The 25,320-nt window shown below is 48.4% G+C and overlaps 2 protein-coding genes across 2 annotated transcripts in view; one reads left to right on the top strand and one right to left on the bottom strand.

Moving 5' to 3' along the window:
• RNLS (renalase, FAD dependent amine oxidase) overlaps positions 1 to 14,945 on the bottom strand; it is a 290,569-nt gene extending 275,624 nt beyond the window's left edge. Inside the window, 7 exon segments of the mRNA XM_029059819.2 lie at positions 7,408 to 7,549; positions 7,551 to 7,567; positions 9,199 to 9,282; positions 9,285 to 9,311; positions 9,314 to 9,337; positions 10,310 to 10,417; positions 14,807 to 14,945. Of these exon segments, the coding sequence (XP_028915652.1) occupies positions 7,408 to 7,549; positions 7,551 to 7,567; positions 9,199 to 9,282; positions 9,285 to 9,311; positions 9,314 to 9,337; positions 10,310 to 10,417; positions 14,807 to 14,930 (526 nt within the window). The 5' untranslated portion in view covers positions 14,931 to 14,945.
• A 2,480-nt stretch (positions 14,946 to 17,425) lies between these two features.
• The window catches only part of LOC103166611 (maestro heat-like repeat-containing protein family member 1), a 43,650-nt gene continuing 35,755 nt past the window's right edge, over positions 17,426 to 25,320 (top strand). Inside the window, exons 1-4 of the mRNA XM_029059882.2 lie at positions 17,426 to 17,452; positions 21,211 to 21,388; positions 22,634 to 22,746; positions 23,046 to 23,171. Of these exons, the coding sequence (XP_028915715.1) occupies positions 17,426 to 17,452; positions 21,211 to 21,388; positions 22,634 to 22,746; positions 23,046 to 23,171 (444 nt within the window). The remainder of the gene's footprint in view (positions 17,453 to 21,210; positions 21,389 to 22,633; positions 22,747 to 23,045; positions 23,172 to 25,320) is intronic.

The following is a 25,320-nucleotide window of genomic DNA, read 5'->3' on the forward strand; positions in this document are numbered from 1 at the left end:
AAGTCTACCAGTTCTCTTGCCCTGTACTTTCCCAAGCATCTAATACAGTGCTCTGAACACAGTAAACACTCACTAAGTATGACTGACTGATTGATAAAAAACTCTCTCCCCATGCCTCTTTCCAGGTCGAACATGAAAGATATAGTCTATTAATAAAAGGTCCTTTCAAAAACTTAGTGACTGTTCCATGGACAGATGCCATATGCCTAAAGGCAAGGAAAGAATCTAATTTGGAACAATTTGGAAAGTAAAACACACCAAAAAAGGCCTCCGAGTGTAGTTTTAAAGAGCTACAAATATCTCATGGAAAATTTTTAACAGCACTGCAATTAGAAGGAATTGGACAAATAAAAGTTATCTTTACTGTTTTGCAAAGTCAACAGAAATCTTCAGTTCAATATACCTGCAATGCCCTAAGGTCCATTAATCTATCTCAGTATCTACCTACAGTCTTCTTAGGCTTTCCGAAAGTTTCTATCACCGTTGTACCTAGAATCTTTTTAATCTGCTTCCCTTTCACGAGAAAGGCTCTGTTGACTGATTATGATTTTCAAGTCTTAAATACTTACAGAAGCCAAATAACGAAAATATATATACTATTCTTAGATCGTGAGCCTTTGGAGGGACAGGGACCGTGTCTAATTCTCACCTGTGTATTCTCTCAGCACGTACTATGGTGCTCTGCACTCAGTGAGAGCTTAAGAAATATTATTACTGCTACATGCCCACACAATTTTCCTATAAAGAGAAGTAAGCGTAGCACCTCGATTAAATCAAGCCCTTTGATTATGGTGTCGTGAATTAGAAGCAACATGTGGTTCACAATTTCTCTGCCCCCTGCAATTCCTTTTATATCCAAAGCTGGATTCTCGCGGCCTCCAAGATGGGAGAAAAATCTAGCTCATTTCAGCAAGAGTTTTCCAAAGGTATTAGATATACTTTCCCTAAGCTTATTTCCTCCAACCTGAATGCTATTATTATTAGCCTTAGTAGTCAACTGACGATCAACTCAACCACATTTCCCAGCAAGTCACTGAGACAGACGATGCAACGCAAAACCAAAATAATTTACTTCGCTTGCTGAAAGAGCATTGCAAAACAATGACTTTCATTTCAATTGAATTATATCAGTTGTTGACTTAACATGAAAAAAACAATACAGTCATTTCAACAACTATAAACACGTCTGATTTCAAGCTTTCAGATATGCTTGTGGATGTGGAGGTGATGGCGGAAAAAGAATCTTTTAAAAGAAAACAGAGCCTGGCAGGTTGAAACAAAATGAGAGGAATGTGAATTGTGTGGAATGTGATCTTCTACAGAGGACTTTTCAAATGAAGAAAGATTAACTCTGTCTTGCAGGAAGCTAAGACTTGAATAACTGAAGAAATTGTCATCTTTTGAATACTAAAAGAACTGCTGTTAAGGAAAAGATGCTTTTTTGTTCTCGGAATCAGGGCCAGATTGGATTATGGCTCTTCTGGACTCAGAGCGATGGAAGTCTACCCCCCATCTTGCTCTTCCTAGTTGCCCCCCCCCCCCCCTTGCCTCCTTCTGATTTTCCCCACTCCCCACCCCGATACTGTTATGGCTATTTTCAGCCTGGAGAATTTTGCCGTCTCCTTTGGACTTCAAAGCCTTATTCATCCATTCATTTATTCAATCGTATTTATTGAGCGCTTACTGTGTGCAGAGCACTGTACTCGGCGCTTGCATTGTACAATTCGGCAACAGATAGAGGCAATCCCTGCCCAACAATGGGCTCACAGCCTAAAAGGGGGAGACAGACAGCAAAACAAAAAAAATTATTAAAAGCACATCTCCTCCAAAGGACCATCCCTGACCAACTCCTCATTTCCTCTTCTCCCACTCCCTTCTGCATCTCCTTGCATTTGGGTTTGCATCCTTCCTCAGCTCCATAGCACTTACGCACATATCCGTAACGTATTTATTGATTCATTTATTTATTAATGTCGGTCTCCTCCTCTAGACTGTAAGCTATGGGCGGGGAACGTGTTTATCTACTCTTTTATACTGTACTCTCCCAAGGGCTTCGTAAAGTGTTCTCTGCACACAGTAAGCCGACAATAAATATGACCGTTGACTGAGCGACAGTAAGTCCTCAACAAGTATCCCCATCATTAAGGGGATGATGCAGCACCCCCACCCTCAACCAGGGGGGCAGTGACCTCGACAGAGTTGCCCCCCTTTTGTCCAATGATTAATGCAACCCTCAGTCTCGTGATGCTAAAGGGGAAACATACTGAATCGATTCCGTTGCAGATTTTTATTTTCCCTGACCTTAGAGAAGATGAAATGAAGATTTTTCTTTCATGTATTAAGAGGAATGAGTTTTCTGTATAATGATAATAATAATGGTATTTGATGTTAAGCGCTTATTATGTGCAAAGCACTGTTCTAAGCGCTGGGGGGATACAAGGTGATCAGGTTGTCCCACGTGGGGCTCACAGTCTTAATCCCCATTTTATAGAGGAGGTAACTGAGGCACAACGAAGTTAAGTGACTTGCCCAAAGTCACAGAGCTGACAAGAGGTGGAGCCGGGATTAGAATTATATCACACTAAAGCTTTATAAGACTAAGTAATAATAATAATGTTGGTATTTGTTAAGCGCTTACTATGTGCAGAGCACTGTTCTAGGTGCTGGGGTAGATACAGGGCAATCAGGTTGTCCCACATGAGGCTCACAGTTAATCCCCCATTTTACAGATGAGGTAACTGAGGCACAGAGGAGTTAAGTGGACTTGCCCTCAGTCACACAGCTGACAAGTGGCAGAGCCGGAGTCGAACCCATGATCCCCGACTCCGAAGCCCAGGCTCTTTCCACTGAGCCACGCTGCTTCCCCCAGAAAAGAATACCTTTTCTATCGTTCCTGAAATGCATGAAGCAGGAATGTTTTCCATTCTGTTTATGTATTTGATCTCTGCAAAGCTCTCTTACAGAAGAAGAGAGAATAGTACTCTCATTTTTTTTATCTTATAGCAAGAAGGAACTTCATTTTCAAACACTCAGAGTGGTTTATTAAAGTCAGGACAGCTACTTGGTGTGTCTGGTAGATCAAGTGTTTTAAGTGAGCAACTAATCACCCTGGCCTACTATGGCTAGAGCTATTGTGCAAAGTTTTCCAAAAACTGTCACTTACTTTCTTATGTTACTTGCAACAAATTGCCAGAAAATGATGCGGCTTTATACACGCACCCCCTTGAGTCAAAAACGATATTGTGAAACACTCGTCCCTCAGAAACGGCCAAGTTCTCTCATCAACCAGAAAGGAGAGGATGGTGAAGATAACAATACTAATAATAATGTTGGTATTTGTTAAGCGCTCACTATGTGCCGAGCACTGTTCTAAGCGCTGGGGTAGACACAGGGTAATCAGGTTGTCCCACGTGAGGTTCACAGTTAATCCCCATTTTACAGATGAGGTAACTGAGGCACAGAGACTTGCCCACAGTCACACAGCTGGCAAGTGGCAGAGCCGGGAATTGAACCCATGACCTCTGACTCCGAAGCCCAGGCTCTTTCCACTGAGCCACGCTGCTTCCCCAATGAAATCCATGGCCCCAAATCCTTCCAGCACTCTGGTTTTAGCCCGCAAGACTGAAAACTCCTTGGGGGCAGAGATCAGATCTGTGTCTACCAACTCTATTGTATTATGCTCTCCCAGGTGCTTAATACAGTGTTCTCCACAAAGTTAGCACTCATTAAATACCACTGACTGACTGCTGTGACCCAGCTGAGGAACAGGGTGGAGGAACAAGAACTAATGACAGAAATCGTGGGGAGCTGGTGGTTCCTGTGCCCTTCGGGGTGGACCCAGGGGTGCTGAATACAAATATTTCCATGCTTCACTTTGGTCCAAGACCACCACTTCAAACGGTTCAAAATACAAAACCACGAAGCTTTAGTGTTAGAATCCAGCCCTGAGCAGGCTCTTCAAGAAATACCGCTGCTAATTCTTTCAAGAATTGGCACTTGGCCCCCAATATGAAAGGAAGCTCTATCATTTCAGAGCATGAAAAACTTTTCACCTTTTAGTGTTCACAAATAAAAATGGCAAAATCAATTTAAGAACTGATCCCAAATTTCCTAATTCAGGACAAGAAAACATGAAAGAGCCATATGAGGCAAAATATCTGGGTCTTTTTGCTAGATTTGCTTGGATGATAATTTCAATTTTTCACATTGCCAGCATAGGCCACTCTCTAGGGTTCAACAGGATAGTACAGTGCCTGGCACATAGTAAGCGCTTAAGTAACACCATCATTATTAGTAATATCCTGCTGCTTTGTGACGTCTCAGCAGGTGAGTCTGGAGTTTCCCTAATTTTCACAGTCCTGGACTGAAGATAATTTTGGTTTAGGCCACTATCGTTTTTCTTTCTCTTGGCAGAGTTCGTCCTCCTAAAATATAACAGCTGGGAAAAACCAAGTCCTTTGCTTTTCCTTTTCTACTGTCTTTTTGTCCTCTCTCTTTTCCCCTCCTGACTCTATGCACGTTAACCTGCTGTATGACCAAATGAAGGCAATGGAAATAATAGAAGAAATAAAACACTTTGCTTTTCCTTTTCTACTGTCTTTTTGTCCTCTCTCTTTTCCCCTCCTGACTCTATGCACGTTAACCTGCTGTATGACCAAATGAAGGCAATAGAAATAATAGAAGAAATAAAACACATCCCAGGAAACTGGGGTTCTCAGCAACAACGAGGAAAAAAATGTGTGTGGGCAGGGAAATGACATTTTTGGATAAAATAAAAATTTTCGGGATTATCTGGAGAGCTCAATTCCCTGTAGGTTGGTCCCCATTTACCACCAGAGTTGAAAGCTGGATTTAAGGCTTTAGTTTTATTGTGAGAATAAGCAGGTCACACGAAACTGAAAAACCCAAGGGAACTGCGAGATGGGCTTCGAATCCACTTTCCACAAACCAAAAAGCAGCATGGCCCTAGTAGATAGAGCAAGGGCCTGGGAGTCAGAAGGACCTGGATTCAAATCCAGGCTCTGCCACTTGTCTGCCTGTGTGACTCTGAGCAGGTCACTTAACCTTCTCTGTGCCTCGTGTTCCCTCGTCTGTAAAATGGGAATTGAGACGATGAGCCCCATGCACGACAGGACTGTATCCAACCCAATTTGCTCATATCCATCCAGTGCTTACTACAGTGCCTGACACATGGTAAGCACTTAACAAATACCATTTAAAAAAGACCAATAGTAGTTGTTTTGTTCTACTGCCCCTCAGATACGCTAGCCATTTTTCAGCTCCTTAACAAATACCACAGGTGCTTAACAAATACCACATTATCATTATTATCATCATTACTGTTATTATCATCAATTTTTCCTAAGTCTAATTCAACAAGCCCAATTCTGCTCCTTTGTACGGTGGAGAATAAGGCATCTTAAATCCATGCAGCCTTTCAGGGTCGCACCTGGAGAGTTTCCAGTACTCCACCCATCTTAACTATGGGAGAGAGAGTAAAGCAGAGGCCTATCCAGTCCATTCCTAGCTTGGTCAATGGCTAGGGAGTGGGAGGCAATCCGCTTAAAGGCAAAACTCTCCTGTGCCGGGCAGCAGCGGCACGGGAGAGAATTGAGGATGGAGACTCAAGTTTACCGCGTGGAAGGAGTCAATGGTAAACCGTTTCCATATTTTTCCCAAGAAAACACTATGGATCCACTACCAGAATGATCGCAGATGGAGGCGGGGTGTTCTGGGAGAGATGTATCCATGCCGTCGCTCTGGGACGGAGACGACTAGACAGCGTAAGATAAGACAGATCCATGCAGCCCCAGGCTGACTTAAGGTGGAGAAGGAGAGGAAGAGAGTGCGTCTGCTTCCCCAACCCCACCGAGCATGAGATGCTGGGTCAGGAAACGGAGATGGAAACGGATCAAGGGTGAGACAAAGGGGATGTGCTCCCACCCCTTCTGCTCTCAGCATGGACACTGCACACCACTCCCCTTCCACACTCTGCCCGGGGGACGTTGAAAGGGGAAAGTCAGAAACGAGCAGACTGGACCCGAGTACAGATGCGAGTGTCGTTCCAATGGAGCAGCAGTGTGAGGCTGATTCAAGTGCAGAAGAGGGGTGAGACGAGTCAGACAGGGATGATCGTCCGGTGTGTCAGACACTGAACTGAGCACTGGGGTAGATATAAGCCGATCAGGTTGGACACACAGTTCATGCCCCACACGGTGCTCAGCCGTCTTTATCCCCATTTTATAGATAAGGTCACTGAGGCACGGAAAAGTTAAATGACTAGCCCGAGATGACACAGCATTCAAGTGGCGGAAACGTGCTATATCCACTAAGCCACACTGCTTCTCACTATGGCCCCTCTAACAGATCCCAAGGGTGAGTTCTCATAGTCAACCAATCAGTTGTATCTATTAAGTGCTTACTGCGTGCACAACACTCTACTAAGCACTTGGGAGAGTACAATACATTCGAGTTGGAAGATACATTCCCGGCCCACAAGGAGCTCACATTCTGGGGTGGGGCGGGGAAGGATAGACATTAAAATCTTTAAAATAAATCGAGAAGCAACATGGTTTAGTGGAAAGAGCACCGGCCTGGAAGTCAGAGGACCTGGGTTCTAATCCTGAATCTGCCTCATGCCTGCTGTGTGATCTTGGGCAAGTCACTTGACTTCTCGGTGCTCCTGCTGTGTGATCTTGGGCAAGTCACTTAGCTTCTCTGTGCCTCAGTTTCCTCAACTGTAAAATGGGGAGTCGATTCCTGCTCTTCCTTTTACTTAGACTGTGAGTCCCATGTGGGACAGGCACTTTACCTGACCTGATCACCTTGTACCTACACCAGTATTTAGTACAGTGCTTCGCACCAAGTAAGCAATTCAAAAATGCCACAATTATTATTATTATTTTGCAGGAACTCCGCCAGAAGAATGGGTCTCATTAAGTATAACTATTATTTTTAGTAGTGGAAGTAATACTCTTCCTCCTCCTCCTCCTCTCCTCCTAATAAGGCATTTGTTAAGTGCTTACTGTGTATCAAGCACTGTACTAAATACTGGGGTCGATTCGACGCAGTCAGATCAGTCACAGTGACAGTCCCTGCCCCACATGGGGCTACTAGTCTAAGTGGGAGCGAGAACACATATTTAATCCACGTTTTATTGATGAGGAAACTGAGGCACAGAGATATGCAATTTAACTGTCTCGACTTATGGCGTGGGGTTAATAAGGGATGGAGAAGAGCACAACTCAAATCTAGAGAACAATGCTATATAGCTTCCTAAAGCATATTACCGGGATATACTACTTTTCCCCCATCCAAGCAAATCACGGAGACCTTTAAGGCGGGTCCGTTCTCTCCTGTGCAAAACCATTTTCCACAGGGCAACTATTTTCTGAGGAAAGCACTTACTGTTCACAATGTCACCTTGAAGCTGAAGATTTGCGGAACTGGTATGGTGAGGATTGACGACGTCAAACTCCTCTGCAGGTCCCCTTTCTCTGTGAACCTCCCATTTGCCACTTCTGAGGAAGATCTTGGTTACGCAGTGGTTCATAGAAGACATCCACCCCTACTTCAGAAAAGCAACCGAGTTCACATGTCGGGGGAAGACAACGGAAATCTCGGGGATCATCATTAAGCAGAATGAAACCCCAAAATGAAAATTACTTCAATTCTAATAATGGACGTCATTCTTTGAAAGGATAAAAGTGCGATACCCAGACAGCTGTTAGAAAGTGAGTTCAAGTGAGGCGACCACAGGCAGGAAAGGCTTCAGCCCGACATCAAACAGTGTGAGATTGACGCGGGCCGGTGCGGGAAAAATAGCCTGGTCCAGACATCATCTCTTTGAGCAAGGTTTGGGCCAGGTAACGATTCAAAATCTTCATACCTCACAGTCCACCACTCTCCCCACCTTCAAAACCCTCCTAAAATCACATCTCTAAGAGGCCTTCCTTAGGTCCTTTATTTCCCCATCCATCCTCTCTGTCAACTACGCACTATGATTTTCAGCACTTAGAATAGTGCTTGGCACATTGTTAGCGCTTAACAAATACCATTATTATTATTTTAAGCGCTATGATTTTCGATCCAGCACCACAGAATTTAAGTAAATATTCTTATACTCTGCTATTTCCCTTATCACAAATCTACTTCCATGTTTGTTCTCCCCAGTAGACTGTTTCTTGGAGGGATTGCGCCTACTAACTCTGTTGCGTTATACTTTCCCAAGCGCTTAGTACAGCATTCTACGCATGGTAAGCGCTCAGAAAATACCATGAATTGATTGACTGATTGATTGGGAAACAGTGGTGGGCACCGCAAAGGACAGCTGCATCCATCAGCTACTGATGAGGGAGTCTCCCGTCGAGAAGCAATTTGGGCTAGTGGATAAAGCAGAAGCCTGGGAGTCGGGAGGTTCCGGGTTCTAATCCCGGTTCTGCCATTTGTCTGTCTTGTGACACTGGGCAAGTCACTTCACTTCTCTGTGTCTCAGTTACTTCATCTGTAAAATGGGGATTAATACCATGAGCCCCATGTGGGACACGGCTGTGTCCAGTCTGATTACTTCTATCTACTTCAGCACTTAGTACGTACTGAAACATAGGCAGAGCTCAACAAATACCATAAATTATAAAAAAAAAAAAAACAAGAATGACAATAACCTCAGTCAAGAGCTGCCAGGAATAAGAACCTGCACAAAAGAATTGATTCTGTGCTACTGGTTTGCAAAATGCCATTCACACTCCCAATTCCCGTCAATCACGATCTCCCTGGAGCAAATGAGCGAGGACGTTCCACTCACGTTAGCCGGCTAATGACGGTGGTATTTGTTAAGTGCTTATTATGTGTCAAGCACTGTACTGAGCGCTGGGGTAGATACAAGATAACTGGGTCCCATATGGGCTCAGAGTTGTAGTAGAGGAATCCCCATTTTGCCGATGAGGGAAAGGAGGCGCAAGGAAAACTATCATCGATCATTACTGTGGCACGTCCCGAGACTTGGACTGTCAATTGATCAGTGGTATTTATCGAGTGTTTTCTGGGTGCGGAGCACTGTCCTAAGTGCTTGGGAAAGCGCAATACAGAAATCAAGCCTCCTTACCTGAATGTAGCTTTTCAGAGATTTTAAATACATCAATCCAATTGATTTTAGGCTTAATAAAAGTGATATTGAAGAAAAGTCCCTCTGACGCCCACCTGATTCTCTTAAAAAATACTTGACAATTGAGGAGATTCCTTGAGGTGCCACAAAGTTGCATTCTCCTTCTTTCACCACCATTCTTCTATAGTGGATGTCAGGGGCTTCAAAACCCATTAGCTAACAGCTCATCATAAACAACTGTAAAGAACACAAAGATGGAAAGGATTCAGTATAAAATAGCTAAACCATTAGAGATGGCTAATCATTTCCAATAACCCGCAATCTATAAGTAGTATCTCTAATAATTTCTTTTTGGAACCCAAACTGTTTAAGATGCTATAGACGTGGAAGACAAAAAAAAGATTCTTGCCTAAGTTATAAATGATAAGTATTGAAAGAACATGAAGAATCATTTTGATCGTTTAGAGCGGGTCCGGTTAAGTTACTTGTGTGGCTGTTAAAATCAACTTATCAGAGCCACTAAAAATATGGTTGACACAGAGGAAGCACTTAGATGCCATAATTATTATTATTATTAGACTGGGAGCCTCATATGGAACAGGGACAGTGCCCAACAAGGTTCTTTTATAGGCACTTAAGTACCATTAACAAAAAATACACAAAAGCGTAGAGGATCTGATTATCACGGGACAGTGATTTTGTGACTTTCCCACCAAACCAGACTTTAATTTATGAAACTTTTTGCAAGATTCAGCTATTGAAAACAGCTTTCCCCTGTATGACCAAACAAAAAATTAGCTATGGGGGTGGGGTAGGCCTTTTTATTTTCTTTACTTTCGGTAATCCTCCTTCTAAAATAAGAAACCAGCTACAATTTAACAGCTGAATAAATGTTGGGGGCCAACGGTTGAATTTGATTAAACTTCTCCCCGGACCCTGATATTTCTTCAGGTGCCCGGGCAGATGGATCAGTAAGGAGAAGCAGCGTGGCTTAGTGCAAAGAGCCCGGGCTTGGGAGTCAGAGGTCGTGGGTTCTAATCCCGCCTCCGACCCTTGTCAAGCTGTGTGACTTTGGACGAGTCACTTTACTTCTCTGTGCCTCAGTTCCCTCGTCTGTAAAATGGGGATTAAGACTGTGAGCTCCACATGGGATAACCCGATAACTCGAAAGAGGAAAGGGGTGGTTCCCGTCCCTGGATTCGACTCACCTTCGATGTCTCTCAGCATACTGAGGGGTGAGAGTGAGGTACTGAGCCCCCAGGTCTGCCATGCAGCGGGAGTTGTACGGGCTTCGGGACGTAGCCATTCTTCCTCCTTGCATGGAGGAAAATGGAGTCATTAATCAATCGATCGATCCTATTTATTGAGCACCTTACTATGTGCAGAGCACTGTACCAAACCGTTTGGGAGAGTACTACAGAATTAGCAGACACGTTTCCTGCCCATAACGAACTTACAGTCTAGAGCGGGAGACGGACATTAATATGAATAAATGTATGATTCATAATATATAAAGATGCATATGTAAGTGTTGTGGGATCGGGGGGTGGTAAGAAGAACAGTGACCAAGAGGTCACACAGATGCGGGTTGCACAGACGACGCAGGAGAGCGAGCAGGGGAAAAGAGGGCTTAATCGGGGAAGGCTTTCTTGGAGGAGATGTGACCTTAGTAATGCTCCGAAGATCGAGAGAGTGGTGGTATGATGGATATGGAGGTGGGAGGGAGTTCCAGGCTAAGAGGATTGACTTGGGAAAGGAGTCTGCGGTGAGACAGATTGAGACGGTGGAGCCCATGCGGGACAGGGACTGTGACCAATAAACTATCTACCGTGCGCATTGTACAGTGCCTGGCACATAGTAAGCGCTTGAGAAATACCATTATTATTATAGATGAGATCGGGGTACAGTAAGGAAGCTGGGGCTAGAGGAGCAGAGTGTACGGACTGGGCTGCAGTAGGAGATTAATAATAATAATGAAATTCCGGTACTTTCGTGCTCACCATGTGCCAAGCCTCGGGGTAGACACAAGTTAATCAGGTTGGACACAGTCGCTGCCCTACATGGGGCTTACAGTCCTGCGAGGTGAGGTGCGGGCGGGGCGAGCTGACTGCGTGCTTTAAAGCCGATGGAAGGAGTTTCTGTTTGACTAGGAGGCGGAGGGGCGGCCACTGGGGTTCTGAGTGGGGAGACGTGGACTGAACATTTTTGTCGATGAATGCGGCAGGGTGAAGTACGGATCAGAATGGGGAGATACGGTTGGCCGGGAGGTCAGTGAGGAGGCAGATGCAGTAGGCAAGGTGAGATCGGATAAATGCTTGGATCAGTACGGTAGCATTAAATCACGCACGTATTTTATTCGCTAGCATAATGGCAGAAAATTACATCCTTAAATTTACATCTTTCTCTCTAAGCTCACTGTGGAGCAGGGAACGTGACTACCAACTCTGTTGTAGTCTCCCAAGCGTTTAGGTCTGGCGCTCCATAAATCGTAAGCGCTCGAATAAATGGCCGCTGATTGATTAAATCCCTTCGGGGTGCAGCTGAAAAAGCACAGAGAACAGACACTGAAATATTTCATGACAGAACACAGCCCAAAGTTTGGTTGGTGCAACAGCAGCGTATAGGGAGGTGGCGTAGTGGCTAGAGCACGGGCCTGGGAGTCAGAAGGTCATGGGGCTCTAATTCCGGGCTCTGCCACGTGTCTGCTGTGTGACCTTAGGCCAGTCACTTCACTTCTCTGGGCTTCGGTTACCTCATCTGTAAAATGGGGATGAGACTGTGAGTCCCACAATGGGACAGGGACTGTGTCTACCCTGATCTCGCTGACATCCACTCCAGCTGCTTCGTATAGTGCCTGGCACATTTCATTTCATTTCATTTATTGAGCAGTTTCTGTGTTGGGAGCACTGTACTGAGTGCTTGGGCGAGCACGACGCAACACTAAACAGGCTCGTACGCTGCCCACAGTGAGATCTAAATAGAGTAAGCGCTTAACAAATATCCCCCAATATCATTATTATTATTATTATTATCCCTTCTCCCGTATCCCATAGTTACTTTCAAGGCCCAAAGCTAGGAATGGACCCATAATCCAGTCGTTCCTATCCAGACTACCTTGTCTCACTAGCTAGGATGCGAGGGCTTGGAGACATTGTAAAAGGAGTCATTAATAATAATAACAACATTATTATCTTGCAGGACTGGCCTTGCAGGGGTTGAGAGAAGACAACCTCCCTTCTCTCCTTCTACAACCCAACCTGCACGCTCCACTCCTCCAGTGCTAACCTTCGTCCTGTGCCTCGATCTCGCCTGTCTCGCTGCCGACCCCGGCCCACGACCTCCTTCTGGCCTGGAACGCCCTCCCCCCTCAAATCCGCCAGACGATCATTCTTTCCCCCTTCAAAGCCCTAGCTCCCTTCCTAGTAATTAGTATTTAGTACCATTAATAGTACTGATCGAACACTCACTGCGTGCAGACGGTGCCGGACAATTACACTCCCCCCTTCAAAGCCTTACTGAAGGCACATGTCCTCTAAGAGGCCTTCCCAGACTAAGCCCCACTTTTCTTCATCTCCCACTCCCTTCCGCGTCCCCCTGACTCGCTCCCTTCGCTCTTCCCCCGTCTCCCCACCCCACTGCACTTATGCATATATCTGTAATTTTATGTATTTATATCGATGCCCGTTTGCTTGTACTGATATCTGTCTCCCCGTCCCCCCCCCCACAGCCTGCGAGCCCGACGTGGGCAGGGACCGTCTCTCTTTATTGATGCACTGTTCTTTCCAAGCGCTTAACAAAGTTGTCTGCACACAGTAAGCGCTCAATGAATACGATTGAATGAATTAAAGAATAATAATAATGATGATATTCATTAAGCTCTATGTATGTGCCAGGCACTGTACTAAGCGCCGGGGCGAGTACGAGCAAATCGGGTTGGACACAGTGCTTGAGCCACGTGGGCCTCACGGTCTCCATCCCCATTGGACAGATGAGGGAACTGAGGCCCAGTGAAGTGACCTGCCCAAGGTCACACAGCAGACAAGCGGTGGGATTAGCGCACGGGCTTGGGAGTCGAGGTCATGGGTTCTAATCCCACCTCTGCCATTTGTCGGCTGTGTGATTTTGGGCAAGTCCCTTCACTTCTCTGGGCCTCTGTTCCCTCATTTGAAAGCAATAATAATAATGGCATTTATTAATAATAACAATGATGGTATTTGTTAAGTGCTTACTATGTACCAAGCACCGTTCTAAGCACTGGGGCGGATACAAGGTAATCAGGTTATTTTATGTGGGGCTCCCATTCTTAATCCCCATTTTCCAGACGAGAGAACTGAGAACTGAGAAATGAAGTGACTTCCCTAAGGTCACACGGCGGACATGCGGCAGAGTCGGCATCAGAACCCGTGACTTTCCGACTCCCAGGCCCATGCTCTATCCACTAAGCCATGCTGCTTCACAGTAAAATAGGGGCGAATTCATTCAATAGTATTTATTGAGCGCTTACTATGTGCAGAGCACTGTACTAAGCGCTTGGGATGAACAAGTCGGCAACAGATAGAGACGGTCCCTGCCGTTTGACGGGCTTACAGTCTAATCGAAGACTGTGACCCCCAGGTAGGGCATCCTGATGACCTTGCCTCTCCCCCAGCGCTTAGAGCAGTGCTGGGCACATTGCCGCACTGTACTTTCCAAGCGCTTAGTACAGTGCTCTGCACACAGTAAGCGTTCCATAAGTATGACTGCGTGAACGAACGGATGAGCAAAGACCATCATGACTAGTATTCTCGTTATCATCAGACTTCATGACCTTCTGCCTCCTAGGCCGGTGGTCTGGCCACTTGGCCGATTCATTCATTTATTCATTCATTCATTCATTCAATGGTATTTACTGAGCGCTTACTGTGTGCAGAGCACTGGACTAAGCGCTTGGAATGGGCAATTCGGCAACAGATAGAGACCATCCCTGCCCAGTGACGGGCTCGCGGTCTAAACGGGTCATTCATTCATTCAGTCGTATCTACTGAGCGCTCACTAGGTGCAGAGCACTGGACTAAGCGCTCGGAATGGACAATGGGGCAACAGATAGCGACCGTCCCTGCCCAATGACGGGCTCACGGTCTAAACGGGTCATTCATTCATTCATTCATTCATTCATTCAATCGTATTTCTTGAGCGCTTACTAGGTGCAGGGCACTGGACTGAGGGCTCGGAATGGACAACCTGGCAACAGATAGCGACCATCCCTGCCCAGTGACGGGCTCACGGTCTAAACGGGTCATTCATTCATTCAATCGTATCTACTGAGCGCTCACTAGGTGCAGAGCACTGGACTAGGTGCTCGGAATGGTCAATCTGGCAACAGATAGAGACCAACGACGGGCTCACGGGCTAAACGGGTCATTCATTCATTCAGTGGTATCTATTGAGCGCTCACTAGGTGCAGAGCACTGGACTAAGCGCTCGGAATGGACAATGGGGCAACAGATAGAGGCCATCCCGGCCCGAGGCCCAGTGTAATAAAGAATGAAAGAAGGCCTCCCGGCGGCCGCCATCGGTCTGCCCGTCCCCCATCCTCCCGCCTCGGGCCGGTCCCGGCCGGCCGGCCGCAGGTGAGGCCCGGCCCCTCCCCCGCGGCCTCCCCTTCTGCGCCCGGGCCCGCCGCCGCCGCCTCCTCCTCCCCGCCGCCCTCCGTCCCGCACCCACCTGCGCCCCGGGCCCGGTCCCACAGGAGCGGGCGTGCGGGGGTGGGGCCGGGGGGCCGCCTCCCGAGCAGAGCGGCCAGCAACCCGCCCGTCGGCCCCGCGCCCACCACCAGCACCCGCGCCATGGCCGCCCCGCCCCGCCCCGGACACCCAACGGGGCCCGCCTACCTGGGGCGGGGGACACACGGGGACCCGACGGGACCCGCCTACCGGGGGGGACGAAGGGACCGAACCGGACTGGCCTAACGGGGGACGCGAGGACCGAACCGGGCGAGTCTACCGGGAGGGACGCAAGGACCGACCCGGACTGACCTAACGGGGGAGACAAGGACCGGACGGGGCCGGTCTGATTGGGGTGGGGGCAACACGGACCGGGGCCGGCTTGAGGGGGCACACACCGTCCGAACCGGGCCCGCTTAACGGGGGACACGAGGACCCGAACCGGGGCCGGCCCTAACGGGGGGGGGGACACACGGACCGAACCGGGCCCACCTAACAGGGGAGACAAGGACCGAACGGGCCCCGCCTAACGTGGGGGGACACACACGGACCGAACCGGGCCGGTCTGGGGTGGGGGCAACACGGACCGGGCCGGCTTGAGGGGGGCACACACCGTCCGAACCGGGCCCGCTTAACGGGGGACCCGAGGCCCGAAGCGGGCCGCCTTCAGAGGGGGACATACGGACCGGGCCGGCCTAACAGGGGACACAAGGACCGAACCGGGCCCGCTGAACAGGGGAGACAAGGACCGAACCGGACCCGCTTAACAGAGGAGACAAGGCCCGAATCGGGCCGGCCTAACGGGGGGGACACGGACCGAACCGGGCCCACCTAACAGGGGAGACAAGGACCGAACCGGACCCGCTTAACAGGGGAGACAGGGACCGAACCGGACCCTCTTAACAGAAGAGACAAGGACCGAAGTGGACCCGCTTAACAGAGGAGACAAGGCCCGAACCGGGCCGGCCTAACGGGGGACACACGGACCCGACCGGGCCCACCTAACAGGGGAGACAAGGACCGAACCGGGCCCGCTTAACAGGGGAGACAAGGCCCGAACTGGGCCGGCCTGAGAAGGGGACACACGGACCGAACCGGGCCGACTTTAGAGGAGGACACAAGGACCGAACCGGGCGGGCCTAACGGGGGGGAGGAGGGGCACACGGACGGAACGGGGATTAGACCGGTCAGGGGGCAGGGATGGTCTCTATCTGTTGCCGGATTGTCCATTCCAAGCGCTTAGTCATTCATTCATTCATTCAATAGCATTTATTGCGCGCTTACTATGTGCAGAGCACTAGACTAAGCGCTTGGAATGGACAAATCGGTAACAGATAGAGACGGTCCCTGCCCATTGACGCGCTTACAGTCTATTCGGGGGAGACAGGCAAAAACAATAGCAATAAGTAGAAACGTTCAGTGCTCTGCACATAGTAAGCCCCCAATCAATACGATTGAATGAATGAATGAAAGAATGGGGGGGGGGGGGGGCGGGGGCAACACGGACCGAACCGGGCCGGCCTGAGAGGGAGACCTCTGTTGTCTCTCTCCCTTCTAGACCGTGAGCCCGTTGTTGGGCAGGGACTGTCTCTATCTGTTGCCGAACTGTACTTTCCAAGTGCTTATTACAGTGCTTTGCACACAATAAGTGCTCAATAAATAATAATGTTGGTATTTGTTAAGCGCTTACTATGTGCACAGCACTGTTCCAAGCGTTGGGGTAGACAGGGTGATCAGGTGGTCCCACTTGAGGCTCCCAGTCTTAATCCCCACTTTACAGATGAGGGAACTGAGGCACAGAGAAGTCAAGTGACTTGCCCACAGTCACACAGGTGACAGGTGGCAGAGCCGGGATTCAAACCCATGATCTCTGACTCCGAAACCAGTGCTCTTTCCACTGAATCACGCTGCAATTGCAACTGAATGAATGAGACAAGTACAGAGGAGCTCGGAGTGGGCCTGCTGGGGGAGAACAAGTGGGCCAAGGTGGGCAGCCATCCGTTCCCTCCAAGACGTCTCTCAAGTCAATAATATGGATAATAATAATAATTAGGGTATTTGCCAAGCGCTTCCTACGTGCCAAGCAGTGTACTGAGCGCTAGGGTGGTTACGAGCCATCGGGGTTGGGCACAGTCCCTGTCCCACGTGGGGCTCACAGTCCCAATCCCTGTTTTACAGATGAGGTAACTGAGGCAGAGAGAAGTTAGGTGAAATTGCCCAAAGGGCTTCAGGAGCGGAACTGGAAAGACCTCAGGAGAACCATTATGGAAAGTATTTTTTTTTTATGGTATTTGTTTAACGGGGAGAACCACTATTGAAAGCAATTTTTATGGTATTTGTGTAGCACTTACTATGTGCCAGGCACTGAACTGAGTGCTGTGGTAGATGAAAGATAATCTGGTTGGACACAGTCCATGTCACAGGAGGGGCTCACAGTCTTAACCCTCATAAATTAAGTGACTTGCCTAAGGTCACACAGCAGACAGGTGGTGGAGCCAGAATTAGAACCTAGATCTTCTGACTCACAGGTCCGTGTTCTTTCCACTAGACGACACTGCTTCTCTTGGAAAAGGTCAGTCCGTTTATATTTGCCCTGGTCTGGGGTTGCCATTCTGGGGAAATGGAGCAAGAGATGAAAGGGAAAAAGGTGAGTGAGGGATATTGAGAAGGTTTTGGGGGGAGAGCCATAAAACACTGGCTGGGGATTAATGTGTGACTAAGCCATTAAGTAAAATAAAAGTTGAATACCTGGAAGTCACTGGCTAGGAGTCTTTGCTTGATGCCGTCGGTGATGGGGAAGAAAGCGAGCAGAATGGCATTTTAGGAAGATGATTTGGATTGTGGAGAGTAGTATAAACTGAAGAAAAGTTGGAAACAGGGAGTTCAATAACGTGATCTTATGAAAAGAAGACAAGCGCCTGAATCAAGAGGATCACCATGTGGGGGAAAGGAAGGGACCAAAGGAAAACTGTAGAGATGGAATTTGTTAAGCACTTACTATGTGCCAGGCACCTTACTGAGCACTGGGTAGAAACGCTGATCAGGTTGGACACAGTCCCTATCCCTCACTCTAGGCTTCAAGGCTCTCCATCGCCTTGCCCCTTCCTACCTCTCCTCCCTTCTCTCTTTCTACCGCCCACCCCGCACGCTCCGCTCCTCTGCCGCCCACCTCCTCGCCGTCCCTCGGTCTCGCCTATCCCGCCGTCGACCCCTGGGTCACGTCCTCCCGCGGTCCTGGAACGCTCTCCCTCCTCACCTCCGCCAAACTGATTCCCTTTCCCTCTTCAAAACCTTACTTAAAAATCACCTCCTCCAAGAGGCCTTCCCAGACTGAGCTCCTCTTCCCCCTCTACTCCCTCTGCCATCCCCCCTTTACCTCTCCGCAGCTAAAGCCTCATTTTCCCCTTTTCCCTCTGCTCCTCCACCTCTCCCTTCCCATCCCCACAGCACTGTACCCGTCCGCTCAACTGTATATATTTCCGTTACCCTATTTATTTTGTTAATGAATTGTACATCGCCTTGATTCTATTTAGTTGCCATTGTTTTTTACGAGATGTTCTTCCCCTTGACGCTGTTTAGTGCCATTGTTCTTGTCTGTCCGTCTCCCCCGATTAGACTGTAAGCCCGTCAAACGGCAGGGACTGTCTCTATCTGTTGCCGACTTGTTCATCCCAAGCGCTTAGTACAGTGCTCTGCACATAGTAAGCGCTCAATAAATACTATTGAATGAATGAATGAATATCCCACATGGAGCTCACAGTCTCAAACCCCATTTTACAGATGAGATAACTGAGGCACAGAGAAGTTAAAGTGACTTGCCCGAGGTCACACAGCAGACAAGTGACGGGGCTGGGAGTAGAACCTAGGACCTTCTGACTCCCGGGTCCATGTTTTATCCACTAGATCACCTACTTCTCCCAACAGGATTTTGAAACAGACTGAATGTAAGAGTTAAAAGATAGCGAGGAGTCAAAATTGATGCCAAGCTTACAGGATCTTGGTTAGAGAGGACGATAGCGATAGAGATGGGGAAGTTTGGAGCAGGAGTAAGTTTAGGGAGAGAAGATGAGTTCAGGCTTAGCCTGGAAGAATAAGAACTGGTAAGCTATCCAAGTGGATCTTTCCAGGAGGCAAGAGAAAATATGGGATTATGTAGCCGGAGAGGAGTGGGACTGAAGAGATAGATTTGGGATACATCCTTTTGGAGGTAATAGCTGAAACAAACGGTGAATGAGCTCCGCCAGAACTGGGGTAGTCATTCCAGGTCTTTGGATAATCAATCGAGGGTATTTATTGAGTGCTTACTGTGTAGTGCACTGTGGACCAAGAGGTTAGGAGAGTGCAATAAAACAGAGTTGGTAGACATGTTCCCTTCTCACAAATAATAATAATGTTGGTATTTGTTCAGCGCTTACTATGTGCAGAGCACTGTTCTAAGCGCTGGGGTAGATACAGAGTAATCAGGTCGTCCCCACGTGGAGGCTCACAGTCTTCATCCCCATTTTACAGATGAGGGAACTGAGGCACAGAGAAGTTAAGTGACTTGCCCACAGTCACACAGCTAAGTGGCAGAGGCGGGATTCAATCCCAGGACCTCTGACCCCCAAGCCCGGGGTCTTTCCACTGAGCCACGCTGCTTCACTAGCATGACCAAGTGGATAGAGCACAGGCCTGGTTGACAGAAGTACCTGAATTCTAATCCCGCCTCCAGCGCTTGTCTGCTGTGTGATCTTGGCAATCACTTCTCTCCTCTGTGCCTGTCACCTCACCCTTAAACTGGCAATTAAGACAGGGAGCCTTACGCGAGACACAGACTGTGTCCAACCTGATTAGCTCGTATCTTAGTACAGTGCCTGGCTGTACTAAGTTTCTGGGAGGAGGTGTGTGGGGGAGAAGGCAGGTGAGGAGGTCAGCTGGAAGGATTTCAGAGTTGGTGGGGGTAGAGATTGTGCAGTGACTAGAGATGATGAGATCGAGCGTATGTCCAAGGTGGTGACTGGGAGAGCTGGGCTGAAGCAGGAGGTCAGTGGAGTTGAGAAGTAATAATAATACTAATAACATTGGTATTTGTTAAGCGCTTATTATGTGCAGAGCACTGTTCTAAGCACTGGGAGAGATACAGGGTAATCAGGTGATTACCCCGTGAGGCTCACAGTCTTAATCCCCATTTTACAGATGAGGGAACTGAGGCCCAGAGAAATGAAGTGACTTGCCCACAGTCACACAGCTGACAAGCAGCAGAGCCGGGATTCGAACCTATGACCTCTGACTCCCAAGCCCGTGCTCTTTCCACTGAGCCCCAGGCAGTGGAAGGGTCATCAGAAACATCTTTGTGGAGAGAAGCAGCATGGCCTAGTGGAAAGACCACAGGCCTGGGAGTCAGGGGTTGTAGGTTCTGATCCTGGCTCTGCCACGTGTCTGCTGTGGGACCTTGGGCAAGTCGCTTAACTTCTCTGTGCCTCAGTTCCCTCATCTGTGAAATGGAGATCGAGATTGTGAGTCCTACGAAGGGACATGGACTGTGCCCAACCTGATTAACTTGTATCTACCCCAGTGCTTAGAACAGTGCTTGGCACATAATAACAAACACCACAATTATGGTATTAAAGTCCCCGTGGATCAATGTAGGGATGGAGAAAGAGAAAAGGAATGTAAGAAAGGGATCAAAAAGTGGGAGATGGGGTTTGGGGGGGAAGGGGAGCAAGATGACTGTGACCAGTATCTGGAGTGGATGGTTGAGGCAGATGATGTAGACTTCAAATGAAAGGAAAGAGAGGGATGGGGAAGGTGGAATGGTGGGAAAGTGGCATTGGGAAGCAAGAAGGAAGCCAACTCCTCCCCCTTTCCCACTGAATCTTGAAGAGCGGCTGAAGATGAGGCCCCCTCTAGACAGAGCGGCGGAAGAGACCGTGACATCTGAGGAGAGCCAAGTTTCCGATTTCTGGTCCTAAGCTCTTTGGTGCTCTTATCCTTATACCCTGTTGCTTCCCCTACATTTCATCTATTTTCATGTCTGTCTCCACTGGTGGATTCCTTGAAGCCAGGGATCATATGTACCAACTCTATTGTACTCTCCCAAACACTTTGTACAGAGTATGCACCCAATGAATAAGTATTGATTGATCGGAGCTGGTGGTTCATTGATTGATTGATTCTCAACGTATCGCCCTAAGGGACTAAGGGGAGAAAAATTGGAAATTACTTGAACTTGCACCTTTTTCCAGAAGAACAGGATAGTTTCCTCACGATTTGAGGCTGAGACATGAACTCCAGAAAATAACATGAGATTGTTTGGGGGACCCCGGTATTTGGATCTGGGTCACCCTCGCCACTTCCACGCTAGAATAAAAGGGAGAAAATGTCTTCAGGTGTATCAAACTTTCTCTGTTTTCACCCCTAATCTAGCTCAGCCACAACCCCAACCTTAGCTGTAGCCTCAAAAGGACGGCAGGAGGAAATAGAACCCTGAGGAAAAAACGACCAACTGCCACCCCCAACCCTTACTTTGGGGACCCTCATCTCCGCAGAGACACCCTCATCAGCCAGCACTCAGCTCAGCCCTACGCCGATCTCCAGGACAATCGTGAGCAGGTCTCCAGTCACCGTGCTACTCCTCCTGCTGCCACCTCCCCATTTCTCGGCCTTGGGGCCCCAACCCCAATTACAAACCCTTCCAATCCCCCGCCCCATTTCTGAGAATGGTTTAGGCAAACGGTGCCCAGTAGGCTCTCAAGAAGTGTCCAAGCAGGAGACCCAACTCTTCCTCCAGGGAAACACAGGAAAAGATTTTTTGTTTCTGTCTTTCATGTTTTTAAAGATGCCCTGCCACCTCTGTCAATGAGCTGTTCAAAGATAGCCAGGTCTTTGGGTCCATTATTACTGAGGAATTTTTATCCCTCTCTGTCTCCCAGCTAACCTTAAGTCAAAAGTTCTGTGACGTATTTTCATGGGAAAAACATCTGGAGTACAGGAACGTGGTCTGTGATTAACGTTCATGTATGTTTAGGTGCGTATGCTTGTGTGTCCATATGGTGTGTGCATATGTAGGCCATTCGTGGGCCTGGCGTTTTGGAGTTTGGTTGCCTTTGGGGTTGTCTCTGTCCCCTGCTTGACTCCTTTTACAACGTCTCCAAGCCCGTATGTCCCGGGCTAGTGAGAGAGATAGTCTGGCTAGGAATGATTGGATTGTGGAGCATGGAACCTGGGGCCCATTCCTAACTGTGGACCTTGGAAGGAGCTTTGGGATATGGGAGAAGGGATAATAACAATGGTGGTATTTGTTAAGCCCTTACTATGTGTAAGACAGTATCCTAAGTGCTGGGGTGGATACAAGCAAATCAGACTGGACACAGTCCCTGTCATTCATTCATTCATTCAATCGTATTTATTGAGCGCTTACTGTGTGCAGAGCACTGTACTAAGCTCAGTAATAGAGACAATCCCTACCCGCAACGAGCTTACGGTCCTGGCGGGGGGGGGGGGGGGCACAGACGTCAAAACAAGTAAACAGGCATCAATATAAATAATTAGAACTTTGGCTATATACATATATACCTAAATGCTGTGGGCCGGGGAGATGTGGGAAGAGTAAAAGGGAGCGAGTCCCACATGGAGCTCACCGTCTCAATCCCCACTTTACAGATGAGGTAACTGAGGCCCAGAGAAATGAAGTCCCAGGTCACACAACGGACAAGTGGCAGAGCTGGGATTAGAACCCATGACCTTCTGACTCCCAGGCCCATGCTCTAGAAAGCAGGGACTGGCTGGCTGGGGCTCCGGGGGCCCTCATGGGGCAGAGACAAGGACTTCATCCCTCTATGTTCCACAGAGATGTTCCAAGGTCTACGTGGGCACCGCGAAGTCCCCGAAAGGGAGTGGGAATGGGAGAACTGGGGACGGAGTATCGAGACCCTACTGGAGTCACTCCAATCCCCGGGCCAGGTAGCTACATTAGCCCAGTTTTCCTTCAACCCGCTCCCAACCCCTCCCAACTTTTTATTCACGCGTCCAGTTCCCTGCATGTTTCCATCTCTTTCCAACCCAAATCCCCTAGGATTGAGTCCCGACCCCTGCAAACTGTCCCGATTCTGTTCGCTCCAGCTAGCCCAGACCCTGAACGGTTCCCATCTTCCTTGGGATTCAGCCTTTCTCCTCCCACTCCCCGGGCTCTCCTCCTCTCTCACCCGGAGCCGGTCCCTTGCCAACTAAGGTTCCTTAACCCTCCTCGGCTCCTTGCGCAGCTGAGCACCGACAACCTCTTCCACATCCTCAAGACTCTGGAGCAGAAGATCATCAATTCCAAGAACATGAACACAACCCAGGGGCAGAAAGTGACGGACAGCATGATCAGAATCCTGGTGAATATGGTGAGGCTCCGGCTGCGGGCAGGGATGTCGAGAAGACGGTGGTGGGTGTCGGGGGAAAAGTGTGCCCGGTTTTCACCCCAAGGTTTTCATCCCTGCCTTTGAGAAACCAGGTACCAGAAAGTCCAGTCCAGGCCAGAGAGGGCCTGCCTGCCTGTTCTGGGAACAGACCTGCCCTGCATCCATATTACTGTCCATCTATCTCCTCGCCCGAGTCTCCCATTCCTCCTCCCATTATGATAATAATAATAATAATTTGGTATTTGTTAAGCCCTTACTATGTGCCAAGCACTGTTCTAAGCTCTGGGTAGATACAAGGTAATGCCCCATTGTGCCCCTCATCTCCTGTGAGCTCCTCTGAACTAGTTTCCCCTCTGCCCTCACTTTTTTTTTCCCCTTCATCTACCTCCTCACCTGTTTCCCTGGGCCATTTCCAACTTGGGTTCAACTCTTTTTGAGAGGGGGCTCTTCCATCTCCTTTCTACTTTCATCCTACCCTCTGTCCCTATTCTCTGTCCCTCTTCTCTCTGTCTCAGTTAATCAATCATTCGATCGCCTAGTGGAAAGAGCCTGGGCCTGGAAGTCAGAGGTCCTGGATTCTAAACCCGGCTCTGCCACGTGCCTGCTGTGTGTGAGATCTCGGACAAGTCACTTAACTTCTCCATGCCTCAGGTACCTCATCTGTAAAATGGAGATTAAATTCATTCATTCAATAGTATTTATTGAGCACTTACTATGTGCAGAGCACTGTACTAAGCCCTTGGAATGTACAGTTCGTCAACAGATAGAGATAATCCCTGCCCCATGACGGGCTCACAGTCTAATTGGGGGAGACAGATAGCAAAGCAAAACAGAATGAAACAAAAACAAGACAACATTATCACGATACATAGAATCAAGGGGAGGTACACCTCATTAACAAATTAACAAATGAGGACAGTGCTGAGGGGAGGGAAAGGGGGGAGGGGGAGGAGCAGAGGGTGGGGTGGGGAGGAGAGAGGGAGCAGAGGGGAAGGGGGCTCAACTGAGGGGAGGTGAAGGGGGAAGGGGGAGGAGCAGAGAGTGGAGGGGGAGCAGAGGAAAAAGGCGGGGAGCTCAGTCTGGGAAGGCCTCCTGGAGGAGGTGAGTTCTCAGTAGGGTTTTGAAGAGGGGAAGAGAGTTAGTTTGGTGGACGTGAGGAGGGAGGGCATTCCAGGACAGCGGGAGGATGTGGCCCGGTGGTCGACGGCGGGATAGGCGAGGACGGGGGACAGTGAGGAGGTGAGCGGCAGAGGAGCGGAGCGTACCGGGTGAGCAGTAGAAAGAGAGAAGGGAGGTGAGGTAGGAGGGGGCAAGGTGATGGAGAGCTTTGAAGCCAAGAGTGAGAAGTTTTTGTTTCGTGCGGAGGTTGATAGGCAACTACTGGAGGCTACTGTCTCTTAGACCGTAAAGCCCACATGAGACAGGAACTGTGTCCAACCTGATTAACTTTTATCTACTCCAGGCCTTAGAACAGCAGCTGGAACAGAGTAAGCGCTTAAGTGCAATTATTATTATTATCACTAAGTGCTTACTATGTGCAGAGTAATGTACCGGATGTTTGGGAGAGTAGTACAGTGTAACAGAATTGGTAGAACTGTTTTCTGTCCTCAGTGAGCTTACAGTCTAGATGGGGAGACCGACATCGTTATAAATAAACAAATTATGGTCATGTACATAAGTGCTGTGGGGCTGAGGGCTGGGTGGATAGAGGATACAAACCTAGGTGCAAGGGTAATGCAGAAAGGAGTGAGACTTCCTTTATCTCTCCTTTCAATTCTCCATTTTCCCCCCTCCACCTTTCTCTGTTCTTGTCTGTGCACCACGGTCCCACTTCGGGTGTCTCTTCTGATTTGCTTCCCAGCCTCTCGTTGCCTTATTACTACACAGTTGCTAAGACTTATTAAACGCTCACCGTGGACCGGGCTCCAGGGCCTCCCAATCTAAGTGGAGGAGGACAGACCCATAGAGACCAGTAATAGAATTCAAACAGAAATAAATACGGATGAAAATTCAGCAATTCAAAATTGTCAAAAGATACGTACACTCAGTGTTTTCACTGCACCTTTTGGTTAGAACGCTGTTGGGGAATTAGGAAATGCTCTTTCGAGGATGTAGGTCTGAGTGGGTAGAA

This window comes from Ornithorhynchus anatinus, chromosome 3 (genome assembly GCF_004115215.2).
Source record: "Ornithorhynchus anatinus isolate Pmale09 chromosome 3, mOrnAna1.pri.v4, whole genome shotgun sequence".
Lineage (NCBI taxonomy): Eukaryota > Metazoa > Chordata > Mammalia > Monotremata > Ornithorhynchidae > Ornithorhynchus > Ornithorhynchus anatinus.